The sequence below is a fragment of the Talpa occidentalis genome, unplaced genomic scaffold (assembly GCF_014898055.3).
Source record: "Talpa occidentalis isolate TD23 unplaced genomic scaffold, MPIMG_talOcc4v2.1 talOcc4.8, whole genome shotgun sequence".
Taxonomy (NCBI): Eukaryota; Metazoa; Chordata; class Mammalia; order Eulipotyphla; family Talpidae; genus Talpa; species Talpa occidentalis.
In genome coordinates this window covers 69,850,261-69,876,214 of record NW_023605194.1, presented here as the reverse complement: position 1 = coordinate 69,876,214, position 25,954 = coordinate 69,850,261, and the positions used below count along the sequence as shown (strand labels likewise).

General features: G+C 44.1%; 2 protein-coding genes across 2 annotated transcripts in view; one reads left to right on the top strand and one right to left on the bottom strand.

Moving 5' to 3' along the window:
- The first annotated feature begins 3,464 nt into the window (after positions 1-3,464).
- LOC119233604 (phosphoacetylglucosamine mutase-like) lies at positions 3,465-5,132 on the top strand. Its single transcript, XM_037496096.2, is given in 3 exon segments — positions 3,465-3,725; positions 3,727-3,978; positions 3,980-5,132. Coding segments are annotated over 3 exon segments (1,509 nt in total). The 5' UTR covers positions 3,465-3,531; the 3' UTR covers positions 5,043-5,132.
- Positions 5,133-5,405: 273 nt separating this feature from the next.
- The window catches only part of NSL1 (NSL1 component of MIS12 kinetochore complex), a 36,175-nt gene continuing 15,626 nt past the window's right edge, over positions 5,406-25,954 (bottom strand). Inside the window, 5 exon segments of the mRNA XM_037496435.2 lie at positions 5,406-6,242; positions 7,466-7,533; positions 16,672-16,726; positions 18,188-18,318; positions 23,278-23,356. Coding sequence (XP_037352332.1) covers positions 5,964-6,242; positions 7,466-7,533; positions 16,672-16,726; positions 18,188-18,318; positions 23,278-23,356 — 612 coding nt within the window. The 3' untranslated portion in view covers positions 5,406-5,963.

Below are 25,954 nucleotides of genomic sequence, written 5' to 3'. Positions count from 1 at the left end.
TAGTAGGAGACTTCAACACACCACTATCACCAATGGATAGATCAACAAGACAAAAAATAAGGACACTAAAGCTCTAAATAAGGATCTACACCTCTTGGGCTTAACAGACATCTATAGAACACTACACCCAAAAAAATCTGAGTACACATTTTTTCTCAAGCGCACACGGATCATTCTCCAGGATCGATCACATACTGGGACACAAGACAAACATCAACAGATATACCAAGATTGAAATCATACCAACCATCTTCTCTGACCATGAAGGCCTCAAACTAGAAATAAACCATAAAAAGAAGGCAAGGAACACTCCTACCTCATGGATATTGAAACCCACACTACTGGAAGACCACTGGACTAATGAGGAGATCAAAGAAGAAATTAAAAAATACTTTGAGTTGAACGACAAGGAGGACACCAATTTCCTAAATGTAAGAGATGCAGCAAAAGCAGTAATAAGAGGAAAATATATAGTAATACAGGCTCACATCAAGAAACAAGAAAGAACTCAAAGAAACAACCTAATCTCATATCTCAAAGAACTAGAAAAAGAACAACAAAAAACCTAAAGCCAGTAGAAGAAAGGAAATAATAAAAATCAAAGCAGAAATAAATGAAATAGAAACAAAAAAACAATCCAAAAGCTCAGTGAAACCAAAAGTTGGTTCTTCGAAAAAATAAATAAAATAGACAAACCCCTAGCCAGACTCACAAAAGAAAAACAGGAGAAAGCACAAATAAATAGGATCACAAATGAAAGGGGAGAAATCACAACAGACATAGCAGAAATCAAAAGAATCAGAAACTACTATGAACAGTTACATGCAAATAAGTTCTACAATCTAGATGAGATGGACAAATTCCTACAACTCTACAATCACACAAAGCTAGATAAAAAAGAAATAGACCAATTACAAGCAGTGAAATTGAAATGGTAATCAAAACCCTCCCCCAAAACAAAAGCCCAGGACCAGATGGATTGACAAATGAATTCTACCAAACATTCAGAAACGAACAGGTGGCTATCCTTCATAAACTCTTTCAAAAAATTGAGACGGGATAATCCCAAACACATTTTAGGAAGCCAATATTACACTAACACCAAAAACGAACAAGGATAACACAAAAAAAGAAAACTACAGGCCAATCTCTCTAATGAACACTGATGCAAAAATCCTCAATAAAATTTTTTTTAAAGATTTATTTATGGGGCCTCCCCAGTGGCGCAGCAGTTGAGCGCTGGGTTGCGAAACTGCCCGCGGCCTCTGCAGCGCCGGTTCGATCCCCGGCTGCTCCCCGGCCACCGAAGGAGGGGCCCACATGGCGCGCAGACCTCTCCTGCCGCCCGCTGCTCCCCTCAGCAGTGTACTTCGGTCCTTCTGCCTGCTCTGCTCCCTGCTCTGGCTCTGGTGAATTCTCTCACCCTCCCGCGCTTCTCACTGTACCCAGTGCTTGTATAAATAAATAAATAAATAAATAAATAAATAAATAGATAAATAAATAAATAAATAAATAAATAAATAAATAAATAAATAAATCTTTAAAAAAAAAAGATTTATTTATTTATGCCTACAAGAGCTGGGGTACAGGCCAGAGAGGCAGAAGGGTAAGAGGATTCACCAGAGACAGAGTGGGGTACAGAACAGGCAGACTGACTGAAATACACTGCTGATGGGGGCAGGCAAGACAGGAGAAGTCTGCTTTGCCATGTGGGTTGCTCCCTGGCCGGCTCTGGATAGAACTCATGCTGCAGAGGCTGTGGATTACTTCACAGTGCGGTGCTTAACCCCTTGCGCCACCAGGGAGGCCCATCCTCAATAAAATTTTAGCTAACAGAATCCAACAATGTATCCATAAGATAATTCACCATGACCAAGTAGGATTTATTCCAGAGACACAAGGATGGTTCAACATCTGAAAGTCAATGTAATCCAACACGTCAATAAAAAGAAATATAAAAACCATATGTTAATAGATGCTAAGAAATCTTTCGACAAAGTACAACACCCATTTATGATAAAGGCCCTTGAAATTCTCGGGATACAAGGAATATACCTCAACATCATAAAGGCCATATATAACAAGCCCGTAGCCAATATCATTCTCAATGGTGAAAAGTTGAAAGCATTTTCATTAAAATCTGGAACAAGGGGCCTCCCCGGTGGCGCAGCGGTTGAGTGCTGGGTTGCGAAGCTGCCCGCAGCCTCTGCAGCGCCGGTTCGATCCCCGGCTGCTCCCCGGCCACCGGAGGAGGGTCCCACATGGCGCGCAGACCTCTCCTGCCGCCCGCTGCTCCCCTCAGCAGTGTACTTCGGTCCTTCTGCCTGCTCTGCTCCCCGCTCTGGCTCTGGTGAATTCTCTCACCCTCCTGCACTTCTGACTGTACCCAGTGCTTGTATAAATAAATAAATATATCTTTTAAAAAAAAAATCTGGAACAAGACAAGGATGTCCACTCTCAACATTGTTTTTCAATATAATACTGGAAGTCCTAGCCAGAGCAATAAGACAAAAGAAACATACACGGAATCCAAATAGGGAAGGAAGAAGTAAAACTATCACTATTCGCAGATGATATGATAATATAGAGAACCCCAAAAACACCACAGAAAAACCAAACAAACATCAATCAGTTTAGCGAAGTAGCAGGATACAAAATCAACACAAAATAAAGGTATTAATAGTCCTTAAAAGGGAAAACAGCTGGTGCATCAGTGGCCCTGCCTACCTTGTCTCGTGTAAGCCAGCACACAGCCGGGCCAGCAGACACTGTGGCTACATGTGAGACATACAGGCAATTTCTGCCAAGGACTGTAACCTTGACATAGAAACATGGAAAGGTTCAGTATGATGCATGTATTTATTCCACATGACCATTTATAATGTATTAAACTGGTATTTTTTTGAACTGGAATCATTTACAAAGATTAATAAGAAATCCTGAAAGTAAACAATCAGTCCTGAATCTAATCTTGTTTAAAAAAAAAATTTTTTTTTAACATTTATTTGTAAAAGCACTGGGTACAGTCAGAAGCGCAGGAGGGTGAGAGAATTCACCAGACTCAGAGCGGAGAGCAGACAGAGCAGGCAGACTGACAAAGTACACTGCTGAGGCGAGCAGCGGGCAGCAGGAGAAGTCTGTGCACCATGTGGGACCCTCACCCAGTGGCCGGGGATTGAACTGGCGCTGCAGAGGCTGCGGGCAGCTTTGCAACCCAGCGCTCAACCGCTGTGCCACAAGGGAGGGCCCCTAAAATTTTTAAAACCTACAGAAAAAAAAAGTGTGGGCAAGAAACACTGGCTAGGGAAGCCACGCAAAGCCACGTCTGCAGGTTCCGAGGCCGTGAGTCTGGCTTCGGCGCGCTAGGGGTAGGTGTTGCTCCCCGGGGCGGAGGCGCAGAGGAGGCCCCCTGTAGAGATAGGATTTAGATGCTGTTACCAAATAATCAGCATTACATGTGAAGCCCAATGGACTCATTCTCAATATGGGACTGCTGGATTCCGAACAAAAGCAGAACATCTTGATCATGTCATGTTTCGAATGGGATTATTAGCTGTCCTGAGGTCAAAACAGACAAAATCTACAGTAGGGGTTATGGTAACGGCATCGCACAATCCTGAGGAAGACAATGGTGTAAAATTGGTTGATCTTTTGGGTGAAATGTTGGTACCATCCTGGGAGGAACATGCTACCTGTTTGACAAACGCTGAGCAACAAAATATGCTGAGTGTTGATGGACATCAGTGAGAACAAAGCTGTGAATCTGCAACAAGATGCCTTCATAGTGATTGGTAGAGATACCAGGCCCAGCAGTGAGAAATTTTCCCCGTCTGTAATAGATGGTGTGACTGCTCTTGGAGGTCAATTCCATGATTATGGCTTGTTAACAACGCCCCAACTGCACTACATGGTGTGCTGTCGAAACACCAGTGGCCAATATGGAAAGGCAACCATAGAAGGCTATTACCAGAAGCTCTCAGGCCTTCATGGAACTTACTAAACAGGCTTCCTGTAGTGGAGATGAACATAGATCCCTTCAGATGGACTGTGCCTATGGCATAAGGGCCCTGAAGTTAAGGGAAATGGAGCACTACTTCTCCCAGGGGCTGTCAGTGCAACTTTTTAATGATGGAACCAAAGGGAAACTCAATCTTCTACGTGGGGCCAACTTTGTGAAAAGTCAACAGAAACCTCCACAGGGAATGGAAATGAAGTGCAATGAGAGATACTGTTCCTTTGATGGAGATGCTGACAGAATTGTTTATTACTACCATGATGCTGATGGTCATTTTCATCTCATAGATGGAGATAAAACAGCAACACTAATTAGCAGTTTCCTTAAAGAGCTCCTCTCCGAGATTGGAGAAAATCTGAATATTGGTGTTATACAAACTGCTTATGCAAATGGAAGTTCAACAAGGTATCTTGAAGAAGTTATGAAGGTACCTGTCTATTGTACTAAAACTGGTGTAAAACAATTGCACCACAAGGCTCAAGAATTTGACATTGGGGTTTATTTTGAAGCAAATGGGCATGGCATGGTACTATTTAGTAAAGCTGCTGAAACAAAGATAAGACAACTAGCAAAAGACCTAGAAGATAATAAAAGAAAAGCTGCTAAGATGCTTGAAAACATCATTGACTTGATTAACCAGGCAACTGGTGATGCTATTTCTGACATGCTGGTGATTGAGGCAATCTTGGCTCTAAAAGGACTGACCGTACAACAGTGGGATGCATTCTACATGGATCTTCCAAACAGATAGCTCAAAGTTAAGGTTGCAGACAGGCAAGTTATTAGCACCACTGATGCTGAGAGACAAGCTATTACACCCCTGAGACTACAGGAGGTAATAAATGACCTGGTGAAGAAGTATAGGCTTTCTCGAGCTTTTGTTCGACCATCTGGGACAGAAGATATAGTCCGAGTATACGCAGAAGCAGACTCCCAAGAAAGTGTGGATAGCCTTGCACATGAAGTGAGCTTGGCGGTATTTCAGCTGGCTGGAGGAATTGGAGAAAGACCCTCACCAGGTTTCTGAAGACAAGGGAAATTTTTTTTTAGTGGTTTTTAGAGTAACAGTACTGTCCTTGTTGTGTCTGGTCCAAACATATTTATAATGTTTACAGTCAGTGACTTTACTGGATTGTTCTGATTGTTTTTCTTAAACACTACCAGAATAATTCTTTAGAAATAGGTACGTCTCACACTTGTTAAATTCAGTTTTTTAAAAATGAAACTTACCTCAATTTCAGTCTTGCTAATGTTAGATATTGGGGCTTAAGTATGATTCAGTCATTTATTTTTATATGTGGGGAAAAAAATGCATTAGGATTGCTGAAAATTTAAATCTTATTTATTACAAAAAAAAAAAGAAAGAAAGAAAGAAAGAAAGAAACACTGGTTACTTGCAAATTTTTATTTCTCAGAGTAAGTCTTGGGCAACAACAGTCTTCGTTGCCTTATAAAACAATACAAAAAATTCTATAATCCCACAAATCTAATAGCTGAACTTTGAGAGGCAAAGTCCACTGGTCTGTCTTCTGCACATGAACTTGATAAATCAAACTGCCTCAGCAGACCGAGGGCACTTCCTGCTGCGTGGAGTGGACTGTCTCCCAGCACCCAGAGGCCCGGTCTTGCGGATCTTCCAAAAGGACGCACATCGGAGACCCGGCAGGACACAGGACCGTGGGCTCCACAGCAGGCTGCGGGCAGCCCAGAGCCCTCAGCATGTGAGGGCAGTAGGAGTCTGTCCCTCTCGATACCCACAATGGGTTTTGTGCAGGTTTTCAAAAACGTGCTTTTCATCTACTATAGATGGAATGAAGAAGAAAGGAACAGGCTTTTCATCACGCTTCAGCTGTATAAAGAAATCACTAGTGTGGTAGCTGGAGTCCAACCTGGACACCAGGCTATAATCCCAATGGTGACGATGCTTACCCACCACTCCTGAGTGAGTTTATGTGTCCAGATTGATTCTCTTGGGCCGCAGTGGGTACCACTTTCTCTGGGGGCAGTCTGCGGCTTGCTTCCTCTTTAGCACCACATCAGTGGGCTTCCTGGCAGATGTCTCTGGGGGTGTTGTCTCTATCTGCATTATAAAGCTCTCAGGCTGAGCATCTGGCTTCTTGTGACAACTGGAAAAGACTTCTTGGTGGACTCTCTGGAGGTGGATAACAGGCTGCATCTTTAAAACTTGGGCAAGCCCTTCTCCTTGTTCAATTAATGCAGGCAAGGACTTTAAAAAAAAAACAAAACCAGCAAGAAACAGTTATTCTCAACATTAATATCAGACTGAGACACACACAAAGACACAGCACAAGAATTTTAAACTTTGGGGGTCAAGGCTTTTCCTAAGACTTAATCTGGGGAAGTCATAGATGTTCTAGTATTTCGCAATCTTTTTATTTACCTAGATAAATAATGTGCATCTTTGCCAAAGAATTTTAACTAAAATCTACAATGCTTGGTAGTAAAATAAAATTTTGGCAGAACAGGAGGCAACAGAATTTCAGAGCTAAGAATTTAATGTCCAAAATTCCATATTTTAGGATAATGAGCATTTTATAAATCTTAATCTTCAAAAGCATAGAGTCATAAAGTAAATATTTGAGGCCTTACATCTGTCACAAAATTAGCTCTGCTGTTGGAAAGTGAAAGACGCCACGGACGAGTAAATTAATGGATATGGTTATGGCCCAATAAAGTTTTATTGACAAAATTGGGTGGCAGGCTGGCTGTTAGCCAGACCGACAAGGTTTCCAGCTCCTGATCAAAACAAGCTATAAGAGAAACAGGACCCCAGGAAACTATGTCATCAACACAATCAACAAGAGAACGCTACAGAAAATTATCAGAACGGGGGAGAGTCTACAGGCACTTGAAATAATTTCCATATTCTAGAAACCCAACTGTTTTCCTGTCTGGGGTAAATAAATGTCAAGAATATAAATAATCTTACTGTAATATTAAACCTCAGTTGGCTGTGTAGCCATAACCAGTGGTTAAGAGTGCAGTTCTGGGGCCAAACATCCAGGGTTTACATCCTGGCTCAGTTACTTATTTCAACAACCTGCTCAGCCTTTCCGTGCTTGAGTTTCCTCATCTGTGAAGTAGGGAAACAGCCGTCCTTTCTCAGAGGGGCTGCTGCAAGGACTAACGCAGCCAGACGGTGTGTGATCCACGCCGCGTGTTCAGTAAAGCTCAGTGAGTAGTGTCAGCAGGGACTGGTCTCAGACTCAGAAATATGCCAAGAGACCTCTGAGCAGCAGGCTGTGGCGCTGGCACATAGCACGCGCCTGGAAACGGTAGTTCTTCGCAACATTACGGCCACTTAAGAAATACACTAAAGATCCATTGGAAAGACGACTGCTCCAGCAGGCCAGACACATGGGGTGCTGGAAGCAGATCCCTGATCACACATTTTGTTCATTTTATAAGGTTGGCGCACGCAGCTCTCACTTTCATGGTGTCACCAAGCTCCTTGGTCAGTGCTTCTCCTCTGTGCTTCAGAGTCTCCATGCGAGGGGCTGCAGAGAAACCGGCAAACAGAATTTCAGGTTTTGATTTAATAGCCAGGTCAGAAAAGACATACAGGTGCTCTCTGGACCAAGTTCTGTTAGGACTAGTGACCTTAGCTTAATCTTTCTTTGACTACTTTGTAACATATTGTGTCCTGCTGTAATATATTGTGTCCTGTTAAATTTCTCTAGGTAAATTACAAGGTCTGGCACAGCGTAAGAGCAGAGTAAAACCAACACTCCTAAGATGACAGAAAACCAGCATGTTGCTCCGTGGCACCATCCCGCGGGCCCAGCGCACCAGGCTCCCAGCCCTGAGCTCAGCACCTCCAGCAAGGGGTTCTTTTAGTTCTCTTATTAAGATGTGCTACATTAAGGAAAAAAGTCTGTCAGTCACCCTACATGGATACCAAGGCCACCTTCCCTCTGGTGCACAAGTGGTGACCACTTCAGACGGACTAAGGACAGTCTGGGTTGGTGCGTCATGCAGAGTTAGGTCCCAGGCCTGGGTAACTACAAACAGACCTTCAGATAGGAATGTGTGACGGAACATTCTAAAGTCATGCTGGCCCCTGACAAAATGAGACCCTGTACTTCCCAGTTATGAAGTAAACAAAACTCCCCCTACTTTTTCTAGAGTTGCTAGGGGGCGGTAACAACCCCAGGGAGACCATGGTGCTCCCATTTCTCTCCAGAACTTCCTTGGGAACAAGAAACTCATTCCCTTGGTCTTGGACTCCCTAGTGTTGAACAGGGTGCATGGGGTGTCTGGCTTGTGCAGCAGGAGCCCCTTACACACCTCTGACAGCAGTGCCCAGGGGCACAGGTCTGGGTCCACCCAGGCCAGGAGGGAGCCAAAGGGCCAGTCAGCTCCGACCAGCCAGATGCCTTCCTACGAGGTCTGGTGCTGGGTGTTGGGGGTGAGTGGGGACAGGAGACAGGTGGCAGAGACGTGCTACCAAAACAAGGGACTAAATCAAGAAAGAAGAAAACCCAGGAACGTGGAAACGGGATCCAAAAAAGAAGTGAAAGGAACAGACGGCAGGCGTGCTCCACGGCAGGCCCAGAGGGCAAGTGCCCAGATGGGACAGGAAGGTGGATGCCCAGAGCACTGTCCCCAGGAAAAGGCTCTAAAAATGGGTGTGGGGGCCTCCCTGGTGGCACAGGGGTTAACCGTCAACGCTATGAAGCTATCTGCAGCCTCTGTGGCATGAGTTCAATCCCCGGCCAGGGAGCTATCCACATGGCGCTGCAGACCTCTCCTGGCACCCCGCTGCTCTCCTCAGCAGTATATTTCAGTAGATCCGCCTATTCTGCTCCCCACTCTGTCTCTGGGGAATCCTCTCATCCCTGCACCTCTGGCCTGCACCCCAGCTCTTGTGTGCATAAAAAAATAAATCTTAAAAAAAAAAAAACAATAAATAAAAATGGGTATGATGAGTAACCTGAAGTGTTTACACATCAGGAGGAAAGTCAGTCCTGCGGAAGTATGTGGGGAAGTTTCAGTGACAGACACAGCAGGAACAAAGCAAACGCAGCCCCTCCCCCCCACATCCTCCTGGGGGGAGGCAGCTGTGTGAAAGCAGACACACTCAGCCATGAGTGCCCGAGTCCCCCTGAAGAAGTTTTCCAGGTCATGACACAGAAACACCTGACACTGCTGGTCTTTTGGCACAAGTGAGATTAAAAGTGAAGCTGCTAAGTGTAGCTTGCTCTTTTGGGCAACTCAGCAGCAGCGACAAGAGCTCAGAGAAGAGCAATACAACAAGAGCTCAGAGAAGAGCAATACAACGGGAAGCCGCTCCCCCCACTGGAGACCGCCCGCACACCCACACCTGGCTGCCATAGCCTGCCATAGCAGCCACAAAGTCTGGAACAGTATCAGAACCCACCGTTCTGAGGACCCAAAGCCCACGCTCGTACAGACTAGCGACTTTGGAACACACCTGGCAGAGGCTTCCCAGCACAAGCTGCCAAGGCACACGCCAGCTTCATGTAATGCGAAATCTCCCGAAACAAAAAATTATACCGGGCTCCCCGGTGGCGCAGCAGTTGAGCACTGGGCTGCGAAGCTGCCCGCAGCCTCTGCAGCACCGGTTTGATCCCCGGCCACCGGCAAGGGTCCCACATGGCGCACAGACCTCTCCTGCCGCCCGCTGCTCCCCTCAGCAGTGTACTTCGTCACTCTGCCTGTTCTACTCTCTGCTCTGGCTCTGGTGAATTCTCTCACCCTCCCGCGCCTCTGACTGTACCCAGTGCTTGTATAAATACATTAATAAATCTTTAAAAAAAAAATTATAACCTATACCTGGTGAAGAATTAAAAATGTAACAATTCTAGAGTTAAATCTGTTTTAATTATTGTTACCACACATTTTTTTTTGAGTTAAGTGATTTAAATCCCTTTCATTAAAAAACAAGGAGCATCAATAATTTTAGGAATAAAACCAACACACAAAAATTTAAAGAACGCAGTACAAAACACAACAAAGCAAAACCAGACAATTATAAATCAGGGACATCCTGCAGGGGAGGAGGAGGGAGAGGGATCAGAAGGGGGGAGGGAGGAGCACAGGGGATTGAGGTGATGGTGCGCGAGTGCATTGGGGAAGGAAACTCTGGGTTCTACACCTGAGGGGATGGAGGGAAGCAAATATTGTTTAAAAATGAACAATGATGTAAAAAATAAAAAATTTAAGAAATACACATGAAATAATAAATAACAACAAAATTTAAAGAACAAACACATTATAAATGATGGCTAAATATATGAATCTGTTGTCTGTAATAACTGCATGGTAAGGGCATTTTCCAATGTTCATATCTGTTTAGGAAATTTCGAAGTCTGTAAACACCCACACCCATGCATGATTTTAAATGAACTTTTCTTTTCCCTTTGCGCTGCAGCAGGTGCTCACGGGGTTCAGGAGGTCTCAGTGCAGACAGAAGATGGGGGACGGGCTTCCTCTCAACAGCCTGGGCAGGGGGCTGTGCCTCTTTAGGCACCACTACTTACCCTTCTCACCACAAGCTAAGGTGTTAGAGACCCAAATCTAAACCCACCAAATCCTATTTGAAGGTCACGCAGTGGAACTAAGTGCACCTGAAATGTGATATCCCTACTACTTTTCATCAGAAATGTGTGGTTATTTCAGCTACACAATAGGTTTATAAGGTCTTTAAAGAATGGCCCAGCAACTTCCTCATTTATAATACCAGTTCTGCACATTTTTTCCAGGGGAAATACAATTCAAATCCCAAAGCTCAGATCACATATGAACTTTTGAAAAGCATGCATCTGTGCGGGGCTGCTGTGCTGCCCTGGCGGCGGCCTGCGTGGGCGGCCGATACCCAGTGCTAAGAGGAACTGCCCGGCCCTCCTCCTGCAGGGTTGGCTGCGTTCAGAACTGGGAGAGCCACAAGTCCACTGCAGAGACTGAAAACAGCTTCTGCCATCATGCCGTGCTCAGCGAAGGCCAGGAGAAAAGGGAGTCGATTCATTTCAAAGAGCTTTTTTAAAAAGCAGACAATACAGAAGCAATTATTTGTTCAAGTAATAGGATCACAGGAAGTATTCACTGACAGATGAAAACTCATCTTGTGAGTGGACAATGAAAACATCGCTGCAAGGACACTTCAAGCAAAACGTCTGCTCTGGCAAATGTGGAAGTTGGGCAACCGTGAGCACGCCGCCCCCTGGGCACTGCTCTCTAGAACACAGGGAAACGAGAAAGTGGAAACGAAAGATTGAGCAATCCACCTAGCGGCCTCAGGTCACAGTACTGTCTGAACTAGGAAACATGAACTCCCAAGAGCACGCACACAGGCTCAGCAGAAGGCGCAGGCTGGGCGCTTCCTTTCCACACCCAGCGTCCATCTGTGTGGATGAGCCTGTCTGCAGAGCACCCCGCGACCCGCCCGTACCAGTTCTAGAGGTAACTGAGGGCATATGAGAGAACCACGTACTGAAAAGCAGCATCCCTGGTGGAAATGCAACCCAAACTGGGCAGTGATCTGAGACTTCTGGAATACTAACCTTTGAGGCAAACTCAGGGGATCAGCTAGTGCCGAACCCCATGTCCTCCACCCCAGGTGCCCCTCAGCATTGCTGCATCAGGCGGGGTGCAGTGGCTAGGTCTCCAGCCCTCTTATCCTTTATAGCCTTTCCCGCTGTTCCTGCCACAGACCCGGGGGTCTTGTTCCATGAAACTCAAGCTCATGCTTGACTTAAGAACTCTGCTCCAGTGCTTCTCTCTAGCTGGAATGTTCTTCCTCTTGATGTTAATTCCTTCCTGTTATCTCCACATCAGCCTAGCACTGATGCCACGAACTGACTTACATGTATTCCTTGTCTTCTCCCGCTAGAATGCCATCCTCCAGGGGATGCTTGCTCACCACTGTGCACTCATGCTGGGGCCAGCTCTGCCATGTGGCCGACGGTCAAAATGCAGGCCTGAAAGCACGTGCTGGCTGCATGCCATGCAAGAGCAAGGCGCAAAGGGCACACAGACCTTGAAATAAACATAAACGCGGCCTGTTGTAATAAGTGCTGTTAGTCAAATAACAGGTGCTATGACAGCAACGTGGGAGAGGCAATTTTCATTAGGGTAGTTAGGGAAGCTCTCTGAGGAGACAGCATTTAAGTGAGAAAGAAAAACTGAGACACCAGTCTGAGAGGCACGGGAAAAGCATGTATGAAAATGAGGTATTTTAAAGACCTGAAGATGGGGGAGCAAAAAGGAAAGTGCTGGAAGGGAATGCGGAAGGTAGGGAGGGCCCACCTTCATGGGAAGGGATGCTTGAAAGTTCGAGTTCAAGGCATATTTTTAAACCTGGAAGATTTTAGGATTTTCAGCTGAAGAATAAAAGCTAGTTTTGTGTTTCAAAACATGTGCTGGATGTGCCGTGTTGGTCTTGTTGGAGCCATCACTGGGAAAACAGAGAACGTTAAAAAGAGACTTCCCAAAGCATGGATGAAACAGCCTCCTGCTAACCAGGAGAGGTACAAGGCCTAGAGCACAGCTTGTCATGAATAGCCAAAGCAGCAGCACTACGCACAACGACCAGAGTGGAAACTAAAAAATGTCTCTCCATCGAAGGACAGGTAAGTGACAGGGCACGCAAGAGAGACAGGGGCTGGTGGTGCTACAACCCGAAATGGCCCTGAGCACACGCCGGTTGGGGGTAGAGTTGCAGGGACTGCACACTGAGGGATTCCACTGACATGGACTGTCCAGACCATTAGATCTAGAGAGACAGAAAGCAGCTTAGTGGTTACTGAGGAGTGGGGGCAAGCAATTGGTGAGGACTGGTTAGGGAAGTAGGGTTTCTTTTTGGGGTAATAAAAATATTTTAAAATGGACTATGGGGCCCAGACTGTGGGAGAAGGTTTTTGGGCCTCTGGTGGTGGAGGGGTGTGGTAACAGACATTTGAAGAGGTGTGAACCTATAACCCTAAAACTGTGTTCTAAACCAACATAACCTCAACCCAAAATAATTTAACAAAAAGAAAAAAATGCCAATGGTGATGGCTGTGCTGTCCGTGAATCACTAAAAGCCATCAAGTTCTACACTTTAAATGAGTGAACTCTGAGGTATGTGAATTCCATCTCCATGAGGTGGTTTAAGAAATGAATGTCAAAGAAATGGTGTAATATATTCAATATGGTGAATGAAAGTAAATTAATAGAATTCAAGACCAAGGGGGAAAGCAAAATCAAGAGTCTATCACCCATGGACTTTTACTTGAAGTACCTAAAGAAGCACTTTTTAAGAAGAAAAATGAACTGAGAAGGAAGGTATCAGATTCAAGAAACAACCATTTTTCCAAATTCTGATACAATTTGGAAAATTTTGTTGAGTCAATTAATTAAGTATTGAGGGCAAAAAAGTAGTAACTATGAAAGTATGTTTTTAATAAAAGAAGAAATAAAATTCTAGGCACAATAAGAAGGAAAGCTGGGGGCAGTGAAGGGGCATGCCCATTCAGGCTGTCTCTGTCTTGAGCAGGAGGGGAACTGATGTGCTGAGTAAGCCCAGGTTTCGTCAGGTAAACTGACAATGACAGCAGTGTAGGTAACACTAAAGGAATAGCAACACAACACACTGCTTCCAACCCACAAAAAGGAAAAATAAGAGAATAAAAACAATCCCATCAACATAATAGAAGCCAAAAAAAGAAAAAAGAAAGGTAAAAGAGAATAAAAGAGAATTCTTATATTTGGAAAATAAAAAGTATTTAGAGCTGAACTATCAAAGTTGCACATGTTAAGACAGGGTGTGGCCACAGCAGGACCCAGAGATATAACTGCAGCCTTAAGTGCATTTATGCAAAAGTAAGACTGAAGTGAATTAATTATGGATTCAACTCAAAAGCTAAAAGTAACAAAGAAAAGTCACGAAAGTAGGAAGACCACAATAGAGATAAGATCAGAACTCAAGGAACCAGAAAACTAAAAAAATAGAGAAACTCAGCAAAAATACAAGCTGACTCTCCAAAAAGACAAATAAAAACAAAGAAACCGAGAGCAAGAAAAAAAAGAAAGTATATAAACAAAATTAAGAAAATAATCATATATGGAATAAAGATTTTAAAACTTCTAAGTTAACCACTATAAACAGTCTGAAGCCAGTATCTTGAACACATGGATGAAACAATTTTCTAAATAATTACCAAAAGGGACTCAAGAAGATTTAAAAACCTAAGAAATCAATAACCATTAATCATACTAAATCAGTTAAGTCAAATATTAAGATCAATCTCACCAACTCTGCAAAGAACAATAAGCCCTGTTTACAAACCGCTGCAGAAGGATAGAATAATCTCAGTGACAAAGTGGAAAGGGACGGTATGTTTTACTTTTTTTTTTTTTTTTAAAGATTTATTTATTTACATAAGCACTGGGTACAGTCAGAAGCGCGGGAGGATGAAAGAATTCACCAGAGCCAGAGAGGAGAGCAGAACAGGCAGACTTGACGAAGTACACTGCTGAGGGGAGCAGCGGGCAGCAGGAGAGGTCTGCGCGCCATGTGGGACCCTCGCCAGCAGCCGGGTATCAAACCGGCGCAGCAGAGGCTGCAGACAGCTTCGCAGCCCAGTGCTCAACCGCTGTGCCACCGGGGAGGCCCGGGACTGTATGTTTTAAACCATATGTTCAATATTTACAACTACAGAGGCAAATACAGTATAAATATACCAGCAAAGTGTAAGCACAATGTGTAAATTTAATGAAAGGAACTATATGAAAGAAAACATGTACTAATAAATGGGGTTTGCTTTACGAATGCAAAGATCATGAGATACCTCAGCATGAACTGATGTTTCAGGAGAGCACAACAAACACATGACCCAGGAACACAGAGCCCTGGCAGTGGCGGGCTTGCTCTCTACCTGAATAGTGGTGGATGCCCCTGTACACATTTGTCAAAATTCACACTACATGGACATAATGGTCACATTTCATGATATGTAAATCATGCCTCCATAATGTTAGTTAAACAAATGCATAGTTTCAACTGATGGAAAAGAAGTTTGGTAAAACTGAGTATTTATTCTTTAACAGATCAACATCATCACTGCTAATCCAAATCACACTGGAATTCTGAAACAATGCAATGAGAGAGAAAAGATGTGAAGTAAGATCAGGAAAAAGATAAAACCGCCATTACTTGCATATGATCACCTCCCCTTTAAAAATCCAATTGAAATTAAAACTATTAGAACTTGGGCCTCCCTGGTGGCGCACGGGATTGAGTCTCAGCACGTGAAGCTATGCAGCCACTGCAGCATGAGTTCGATCCCTGGCCAGGGAGCTGACCCCATGGTGCAGCAGACCTCTCCTGACTTCCTGCTGCTCCCCTCAGCAGTGTATTTCAGTCAATCTGCATGTTCTGCTCCCCACTCTGTCTCTGGCAAATCCTCTCCCCTTCTGCCCCTCACACACCCCTGGCCAACACCCCAGTTCTTATATGCATTAAAAATTAAATAAATCCTAAAAAAAATAAAACGATTAGAACTAGCTAAGAGTTCAGAAAATAAAAATCAGTGGTGTTCCTAAACACCAACAATGCTCAATTGTAATGTGTGATCCAAATGTCATCCGCTGCAACAGTTACAAAAAGGCCGAGTATGTAGGGTAAGGAAACGAGGTATAAAACCCACATCATAGGCCTCCCCTGGTGGCACAGAGGTTGAGCACCGCACTGTGAAGCTGTCCGCAGCATCTGCAATGCCGGTTCGATCCCCGCCAGCCTCAGAGCAACCCACATGGCGAGTAGACCTCTCCTGTCTCGCCCGCTGCTCCCCTCAGCAGTGTATTTCATCAGTCTGCCTGTTCTGTTCCCCGCTCTGTCTCTGGTGAATGCTCTCACCCTCCCACGATTCTGGCCTATATCCTGGCTCTTGTATAAATAAATAAATAAATAAATATTTAAAAAATAATAATAAAACCCAACGTCGAGAAATCTGCTCTTGAAACACCAGAGCAAGGTCGTCAGAGCAAGGTCTTATGTTCACAAATGGGAGCCACCATATTGTAACCTGGTACTTCTCTCCAAATTAATCTATAAATTAAATGCAATTTCAATTAAATCCCAATAAGACTATTCATATAATTTAATAAATTGATCTGAACAATTCCTGTGAAAGAGTCAAGGGCCAAGAGCAGACAATAAAATTTTTAAGAAATTATAAGATAATCAAGATTTCTTATAAAACTTAAAAACAGGGCCTCCCTGGTGGTGCAAGGGGTTAAGACGCAACCTATGAAGCTAACTACTGCCACTGCAGCACCAGTTCGATCCCCAGCCAGGTAGCGCCCACATGGCACAGCAGACCTCTCCTGTCTCACCCATTGCTCCCCTCAGCAGTGTGTTTCAGTCAATCCCCTGTTCTGCTCCCCACTCCTCTCACCCCCCGCCCACCTCTGGTCTGTACCCCAGTTCTTGCATGCATAAATAAATAAATCTTTTTAAAAAAAAACCTTAAAAACAGTAACTTAAAAAGTGTGGTAATGGGACAGACACAACCAAGTCAACCCATACAATGAAAGAGGAAGTCCAGAAACACCCAAAAAGGCATGGAATATCAGGAACTCATAAAGATTACAAGCTAAGGCTTCATTTTTACCACAGATAAACAATGACTCACCTGGATCAGGGTCACACTTTAGATCCAATGGATGTATGACAGGATGATACTGCTTCTAAACAATGTAAATTAAAGCATATTTAATTTAACCATTTACTGTCTCATAAAAACATTTCCTCCAGCCAATGTAACTAAATACTTCATAATCAGTAATATCAGCATTTGCAAAAAATTGCTGAAATCTCTAGGGAACAGAGAAAAGATCAGCTCAAACTCAATCTAATTATTCCTTTCACAGTGACACCACCTGTTGGTACATTAAGAAACAGCACCACAACCACAAAAAAGGGTTTAAGAAAAAAGCAACAGCACAGGACAGACATAGATGGAATCCCGTGTAATTGTACAGGGTAGCCTCCAAATTATGAATGAACTGTCCATGGCAAGACAGGCATTTGGGACTCTGAGCTCACACTCCCACACACCAGTTCCAAAGCAGCTTGGCGACCACCAGTCAGCTCACTAAAGCCCAGGTTCCGAAATGCCTAGGAAGGCAAGCAGCAGGCCTGGGGCCCAGATTCAGGCAGATAAGAGGAGGAAAATGTCCCTCCCTGCACTCGCCCGAACCAGCAGGAGTGAGGAGGTTTCCTGAGAGCTGGCTCTGTCTTCCTCACGCCCTGGGCACTTCTCAGCTCCCCAGCAGCATCTCCCAACCCCACGCTTTCCCAGCAGCACTGATTAATAGGGCATCTGGGGAGCAGGGGGGGGAGGATAGGAACACCGAGGGAGACACTGGAAAAGAAACACATTTTGAATATTTTTTTCTTGAAGAAATTTTAAAAGGGAGGAAGGTAGTTGGGTATTGTTTTGTTTGAGTATTAACTATGATGGAAGAAAAAAAATGAAAAATTCTACATACAAGTCTTTTTTCTCATAGAATGATAACTACAATGTTTTGCATAAAGTCCCTGCCTTTACTGCCCTAGAAAGGACAGCCTCTGGGAGACGGAGATGTGAAAATATGCTAACAGCAAAACTAAGGACAAAGGGGACCACCTGCTCACAGACCCTTGTCCTTGTCCTCCCCCCACAGGCAAGGCCATTCCAGCAAGCCAGCTCCTCATCCATCACGATTTCTGAAGCAGATCAAATTACACAGTTCAGAAAGCAAATTTCAGTGGTATAAACGGTATCACTCTTCACTGCCAATTTAACTAGAGGCTCCTCCAAGATACATAAACATACACACATATTGGGCCAAACACAAATAACAAGTAGAAAAAGCAAGAGATAAATTTCGTTTTCCTTCCTACTCTCAGAATTAGAGTCTTCCATCTTCAAATACTCTTTTAATATCAGTCATGTGCAAAACCTAGTGTGACTTAGAGCAAGAAAGTCCTAAAAGAGGCAAGCAGCAGTAACTGAGGCACTAAAGACAAAATATCATTTGTTCCACATGGATCTTATTAAAATTAAATCTTTTTAATTTAATTAAAAATTAAAATTTAATTTTTTGTTATTGCGGTAGAATAGAACTAATATAAAATTTAGTAAACTCGAAGGCAAATTGTCTTACCAGGATTTCTTCTTTTGCTTTTATGGTTTTGATGACACATTCACGGATCTTTCTGGGATACTGCTTGCGTTTTGTGGCTAAATCGACGATGACTGCATCAAACTGGTCTTCAAGAACTTTGATATACGAATCTATTTCAAGAGAAATAAAAGTCGTCATAAAAGTTCCTTAAAACATATTGGGTGTATTGTATATGGAAATGGAATGTAAACAATGCAAAATAACTAAGGAAAAGAACTATGGCAAGTTAACAGATGTCCCCACTTTGGTGACTTGATTCATTTACTCATTGAACAATCAATTATTGAGCATCGACAGGAAGTCAGGCCTAATTCTGAAATATGTAAAGATGAACGTGACACGATTCCTGTTCTCCAGGAGCTCACAGTATGCTGGAAGAGACAGATAATTGCAAAGTAACTGGATAAAAGCAACAGAGGTATGACTGGACTGCCACTGGGACACTAACTTTGCCTGGAGACTTCAAAGAGAACAGCATGTGAGCTGGGCCTTGTGTACTGTTATTGACTGGATGAAAAAAAAAAAGTAGGGGGGAAGATAAGAAAAGCTTTGCAAGCAGAAGAAATAATATCCACAAGATCAGAGTCCTTGGGACAGGGAAAAGTCCTACATGTCTGCAGGATGACAGGTAAGGCAAGGAGGAGTACAAAAGATGAAAGAACGAGACCCCAAATGGCATCTAATTCAGCAAGTGTTGACTTAAGCATGTGCTGACCCCAAGCCATGGCAGCAGCAGTGAATGAAGGAGCAAGACCTGACACGATGGCTCAGTAAGTCTCCAGGATGGGCCCCAGAGATTAAGCACCACAGATGGCATAAATGCAGGTGATACATCACTTATTTTTTTCTTTTTTTTTTTTTAATACAAGAACTGGGGTACAGGCCAGATGCGTGGGAGGGTGAGAGGATTCACCAGACAGAGTAGGGAACAGAACAGGCAGACTGAAGAAATACACTGCTGAGGGGAGCAGTGGGCAAGACAGGAGAGGTCTGCCGCACCACGTGGGATTCTTGCCGGCCGGCCAGGGATAGAACCCGCACTGCAAAGGTTGAAGACAGCATCACAGTGTGGCGCTCAACTGCCTACGCCACCAGGGAGGCCCTAATACATCACTTATTTTAAAATCACTCTGAAGGCTAAAAAATATTAAGTAGTTAATCCTAAAGAGCTAGGTCCCCAGCAGTCTGTGTTCTGCTAAGTGAATGTCTGTGCTACAAGTGAGTGGATCTACTATTCTGTAGAGGGGATTTTCACTAGGGAGAAGTCTGAAAAACAGTATGTATTTTTAGAAACATTCTGAGACACTGATTATGTATCCGCTTTTGTTATATAAAAATTAGTGAGCTACAATAGTCATTACATCTAAGTTCCTTCTGAGAATATTATATTATCATTTTTTTACATCGAATCTTCATTTAAATAAACAACCCTTGCTAAATTTCAATTTTTCCATTAAAAAAGTTAAATCACTGGCCTGAAAGGAAATACGTACTATTTCACAATCACTTTTAAAAAAAGGTCTCCCAGCTAAATGTTCTTTGTAAGGAGAAAAATGGTTTTCAGTGCCACCTAATGATAAAGCTACAAAACTAAATACATTAACAATTTGAGCAAGGAGGGATCAATCCTTCATTCAGCAGACTTTCAGTGCACCTGTGCCCAGCGCCAGGCCAAGCGTGGAAAGTTCAGAGGACAAGGGGAGCCCCATGAAGGCACATGCGCCTGGCACTTCCATGTCCCGGCCCAGCCTCCCAAGGTGAGGCCCACGAGGGCCTGATGCAGGAGCAGAGAAGGGATTCCTTCCTTCATTCTTTCACCCGAGACAATGATCTCAGTGAGTAAACAGAAAAAAATTCAGCCCTGTGACACCTCCGTACTGTTCCTAGATACTCAATTGAACCCAAATTCTATTAATTCTACTTGCTGAGCATCTCTTGAACCTGCGTTTTTCTTCCATTTTCAGCCTCAGGGCAGGGCTTCATCTTCGTGCTGCACTACTGCAGTAACCTCCCAAAGGACCACCTGCCTTGAATTTCCTCCCACCCCAGCCCACCTCCCTCCCCCCGCCCCTCCCCCCCCAAGGCAGTCAGCTAGCTGAAAGACAAACCTTTTCATGTGCTCTAGTTTAAAAACCATCACTGGGGCCTCCCTGGTGGCGCAAGGGGTTAAGCACCACACTATTAAGCAATCCACAGCCTCTGCAGCAGTTCGATCCCCAGCCAGGGAGCTACGCATATGGTGCAGCAGACCTTTCCTGACTGCCCGCTGCTCCCCTAAGCAGTGGGTTTCAGTACATCTGCCTGTTCTGCTCCCCACTCTGTTCTAGTGAATCCTCTCACTCCCCGCATCTCTGGTCTGAACCCCAGCTCTTGTATGCATAAATAAATAAATCTTTAAAAAACAATAAAATAAAAAAAAATAAAAAACATCACTGGTTCCCCATGATCTACGGATAAAATGAAAATGCCCCAGTATCTCCTAGGGCACTCTGATCTGGACCCTGCTTACCTTTCTGGCCATATCTGCCATCAGTTTCCCAACTCATTTCCTTTTTTTTAAAATTTTTATTTTATTTACTTATGCATACAAGAACTGGAGTACAGGCCAGAGGTGCAGGGGGTGAGAGGATTCACTAGAGACAGGATGGGGAGCAGAAAGGGCAGATCCACTGAAATATACTGCTGTGGGGAGCAGTCGGTGAGACAGGAGAGGTCTGCTGCACCCTATGTGGGTCAGCTCCCTGGCCAGGGATCAAACACAGGCTATAGCAGTGATAGCCTGAGCCTCAACCCCTGCGCCATCAGGGAAGCCCCTTAACTCATTTTCTAAACACATCACTCCTTTGTGATATGGACATGTTGGTTTCTCTGCTGATTTCTCCCTCCCCTCTGTGCCTAGCACACACTCCTTTACTAAAAGCATTTCTCAACAACTTATTGTTAGAGCCTTTCCTGCTTTCCAAGGAACACAGTGATTCCTTGTCCATTTCCTTCAGAGAACAATGAGCTCCTCAATGCTAAGGGCCAGTCCTTCCATCTGTTCCCCGGGATCTGGGACTAGGGCTCATCAGGTGCCATGAAAGAAGGCACAGTGTCCTCAACAGCTTCCCTATGCAGTTATGGGGGGGAAGAACAGTCACCCTCCACCAGGCAGCCACCCTGTCAGAAAAGACCTCTCTCAGCCTCCAAATTGATGAACAGTCTTCTTAAAGCTGTCTGGAGAGACAAGAAGCTAGTCCACAGACTTCACAGAACAAGAGTCATGGACAACAACACAGCAAACGGCGGCGCAATCTGAAGATGCACCGAGGGCGTCTGACGCTGCCCTCCCGCCGACTCGCTGGCAGTCGGGCTCTCTGATGCTATCTGGGAGCCCACTGCTGTTTAACTGTTTTGCTATATAAACCACAAAGGGAGTTCCATGACTTTGAAGAGACAACTGTGGTAACCCCAAGACCTGGAGAGTAAAGTCTTCTGGGCAAAGTATTATCTTAATGCTCAAAAGAAAAATAACCAGAGAGTCACCTGCTGGGCGTGACCAGATGGATAACGCAAACAGCCAGCAGTGTCACCACACTAAACCCGTCAGGCACAGGGAGATGCCCAGGCCTTCTATCCACCCTCCTCCCGGCCACTCCGGAGAGCTCTCCCTCTCTTCCGCACTCAGCCTTCCCTGCCTACTCAGTGCTTTTTCTTCCTATAAGGACTTTTTAATTTCTCTCAAGACTTCAATTTCCTTAGCTATGTCAACACCATTAGTTAATGTGTAACCAAGTCAGCTTCAAACCAGGAGTATTGTCCGTTAAGGCACTTTCTTTAAACACTGACGTCACCCCTTATATGACAAGCATATGGTTTAACTTCCTGTTCTAAAGGCACGTGCCTACCTAAGGATCACTCACAAAAATACAACTTGGCTTATAAGGTATTAACACAGAAATTTTCTCAACCTGTTTTTTTTGATTGCAGATGGTTCTACAGTACTTTCCAACAAACTGTTGCCAAGGGTGCATTTGAAGAGTAACCAGTTGAAAGTCCTGCTGAGGATGCCAGACAGCATGTAGGAAGGTCGAGGGAGCTGTGTGTTTTGCCTTAGATTATGACTTCAGAGTCTGCTACACGAGTTTTCTCATTTATCCCTCAGTAAAGGAACTTTTGGAAAAAAGTGATACTGGGGGTCTCCCTGGTATCGTAGGGGTTAATTCTTAGGCTACCACCGCTGTGCCCTGAGTTCGATCCCGGCCAGAGAGCTACCCACATGGCACAGGAGACCTCTCCTGTTTCCTCACTGCTCCCCTCAACTGTGTATTTCAGTAAATTTGCTCTTCTGCTCTCTGCTTTGTCTCTGATGCATCCTCTCACTCCCCCTCCCCAAAACCTCTGGCCTGCACCCCAGTTCTTCTATGCAAAAAAAAAAAAAAAGAAGGGTCTCTCTGGTGGCACAAGGGGTTAAGCACAGCAGTGTGAAGCTATCCACAGCCTCTGCAGCACGAGTTTGATCCCCGGGCGGCGAGGGAGCTACCCACATGGTGCAGCAGACCTCTCCTGACTTGCCAGCTGCTCCAACAGTGCATTTCAGTCAGTCTGCCTGTTCTTTGTCTCTGCTGAATCCTCTCACCGCCCTCCCCTGCCAACCTTGGGCCTGGAGCCCAGTTCTTGTATGCATAATAAATAAATCTTTAAAAAAAAAAAAAGACACTGAAAGTGGGGGTTAAAAACAACATTCAAGGGCCTCCCCTGGTGGCGCAGGTGGTTGAGTGCCACGCTGTGAAACTGTCCGCAGCTTTTGCAGCACTGGTTTGATCCCGGCCGGCTGGCGAGGGTCCCACATGGTGCAACAGACCTCTCCTGTCGCGCCCGCTGCTCCCCTCAGCAGTGTATTTCATCAGTCTACCTGTTCTGTTCCCTGCTGTCTCTGGTGAATCCTCTCACCCTCCTGCAGATCTGGCCTGTACTCTGGTTTTTGTATAAATAAATAAATCTTTTAAAAAAAAAAAAGCCTTCAAAATAAAATTAACTAAGAAGGTAACTCTGAAATTAATGACAGAAGGAAAAGTTCAGTCACATACCCATATAGCAGTCATCAGATGCCTCCTGCCACGCTTGCCCATTAATGCTGACATTCTCTTGCACGGCTGTCTCGAAAGTCTACAACAAATCCAGAATACACAAGTCACTAAAAGTAATTCACCATGTGGAATGCAAATATTTGGCAAAGTAACAACCTCAGCTTTGTGACAGAGAATATGAGTAAAAGTAGCACACCAGCCCGTTCATGTTTTCTCCATGACGACTCCTTTCAAGTAGTGACTCTACCTGTGTTTTAGATCTGTTAACCATTACACTACCTACAAGAGAATGTGATGCAAATTCCAGAATACTTCTATAAACCAAAAAAATGTTCTCCTTAAATAAAAGCTAACAGATATTGGCTCAGCTGATTCTCAAGGGTATAAGCGTGACATGGGCTGGTGTCAATGTTATCAAGAGGGAAACACACACAAACCTCATAGAAAGAGGAATTCACCCCTGCTTTAGAAAGGACTGTTATTTTGAAGAGATATGCACTGAAGCATGTAGGAATAAAATGACGTGGCATCTGGGATCTGCTCAAAAACAGAAAAGTGTAACAAAACTTTGATAATTGTTGAACTGGGTAATGGAATTTTGATGATGTCCACTGTACCAGTCTATTTTTTGTAAAGTTGAAAATGTTCATAATATATTAAAAGACAAAGGACTAAAGGAATTTGGCAATACCATTAAAATCCTAAATGCACATTCCCAATAGCTAACAATTTCACTTCTAGCAATGTAGCCTAGAGGACTAGTTCTATAAAAACATTTAAAAAAAAGATGTACTATGAATGTTTATTCTTAGTTGTTTATAAACATTCCTAGGAATGTTTATTTCAATGTTGTTGGAAATGAGGAAATACTGAGGGAAAATTAACAAAATCTAAATTCAAAATTAGGAGAATGATTAAATATACAATCTATCCATACCATGCAACTTTAAAAGGATAAGACATATGTCCACATAACACTGACAAATTAATAGTCAAAGACTTATTCAGTAAAGCAGGTAAAAGCAGGTTGGTAGCAATACAAAAGCATGACACCACTAATGTAAACATTAAAAGCACAGAAAGAGGTTTAGAAGGATTTCTCCCTCTACCTGTCTCCAAAATAGGTAAGGTATTTCCAGGAAGGAAGAGGGCAGAGGCAAAGGAATTTAAAGAAGACTTTTTCATGCTATATCGAATTGTTTACAACCAGGATGTATTAGGTCATTTTATATAATAAAAAGCATAAATCAAATAATGACATAAATATGCATTAACGTACTCTATATTTCTGTATGAATTTACAGTATTTTATGAGGATTCAAACTGTTCATACTGTCTCTACAGTATTCATGTACAGTCCTACCGATGGAGGACAAGAATACAAAGACTGGAAAGGAGGTGCCCCAAGACCAGAACCTGACTCACACAAGGTGGGTTTAGAGAGAAATAATATGACCATTAACTGAACTGTAGCAATCGGGATCCTTAGGCACCAGTGTCTTGTCAAAAGACAGGAAACCCAAGCAGGATCAGATGCTATAGGGCGTGGAGCACAGACCTGAGGGTAAAGATATGGAGATTGGGCCCATCCTGGACTCTCTGGTCCCTTCCTGGTTTTGCCTGTTACCCAACATCAGCAACAAGCAGGCCACTTCACGGAGGGGTGAGCCTCTCCCAAAGAGAAAAGGACTGTATCAGTGCAGTCTCTGCACTGGGTCAGGGCAGCACTCCCACTGCCCACCTGTGACTGTGCAGGTGCCTCTTTTTACCAACTCTCCCCTCTTTAGGGCAGCAGCCTCCTGCTTGCCTGTGACCTATCAAGGCCGCCCGCCTACAGGCCTCTCTCAGCAAACTTGTCCCTTTCCCTAATAAACCCGCTCTTTAAATATAACTAATGTCTCTGCCTTGTGGAGAAGTACGCCTGGGAAACTCATCACGTGCTGCTGCAATGGGAGCTCTGGTGACAACTTTCCCAGAGTGAACCCAAGAACCCCGCACTCTACAAAACCACATCATTTTGGCGCCCAGCATGGGGCTCTTCACGTCATTTGGTGCCAACATCATTTTGGCACCCAACATTTGGTTTTTCACGGCATCAGTAAGATTTCTCCAGTTTTCTCTATCTTCATGCTATTACAACCTCGTGAGAGGAGTTGATGTTCGGCGAGTGACTGTCCTACAAGGACTGAGGGGCTCAGGCCAAGGCTACTCTTTGGCGGGTCCCAAAATGTGAAGGTACAACCTTCCAGCTGCCCTTGGCCTTACCAGGTGAATGCCTCATGCCTCTCTTTGCCTCACTATTGCTTCTAATCAATCTCAGTTGAGCCGCCATTCCCTCTCTACCTTGGGCAAAGAGCTGGCTCCTGAGTTCTGTCTTCAAACTAGGTCTCGCTCTTGCAGCAAAAATATAGTGGTTATGGTTCAGCCATGTAAGAGGTCATTAGGGCCAGCTGCCACTTTCTAGAAGACTCTGTGAAAGGTTAAGTTGGTGTGCACCCCGGGTTAGCTCTAATCCCACCAAGACAAAGGGTACAGCAACACAGGAACTTGTAACAAGCACCCACATGTCCCACCCAGTGGCTCTCCACTCTTTAGGATTGTAGAAACGAGAGCTTGACCTGCTTTTCACAACCTCTTGAGACAGGGCTAGCTAGGGTTATTAGGCAGTTTTAGGGAC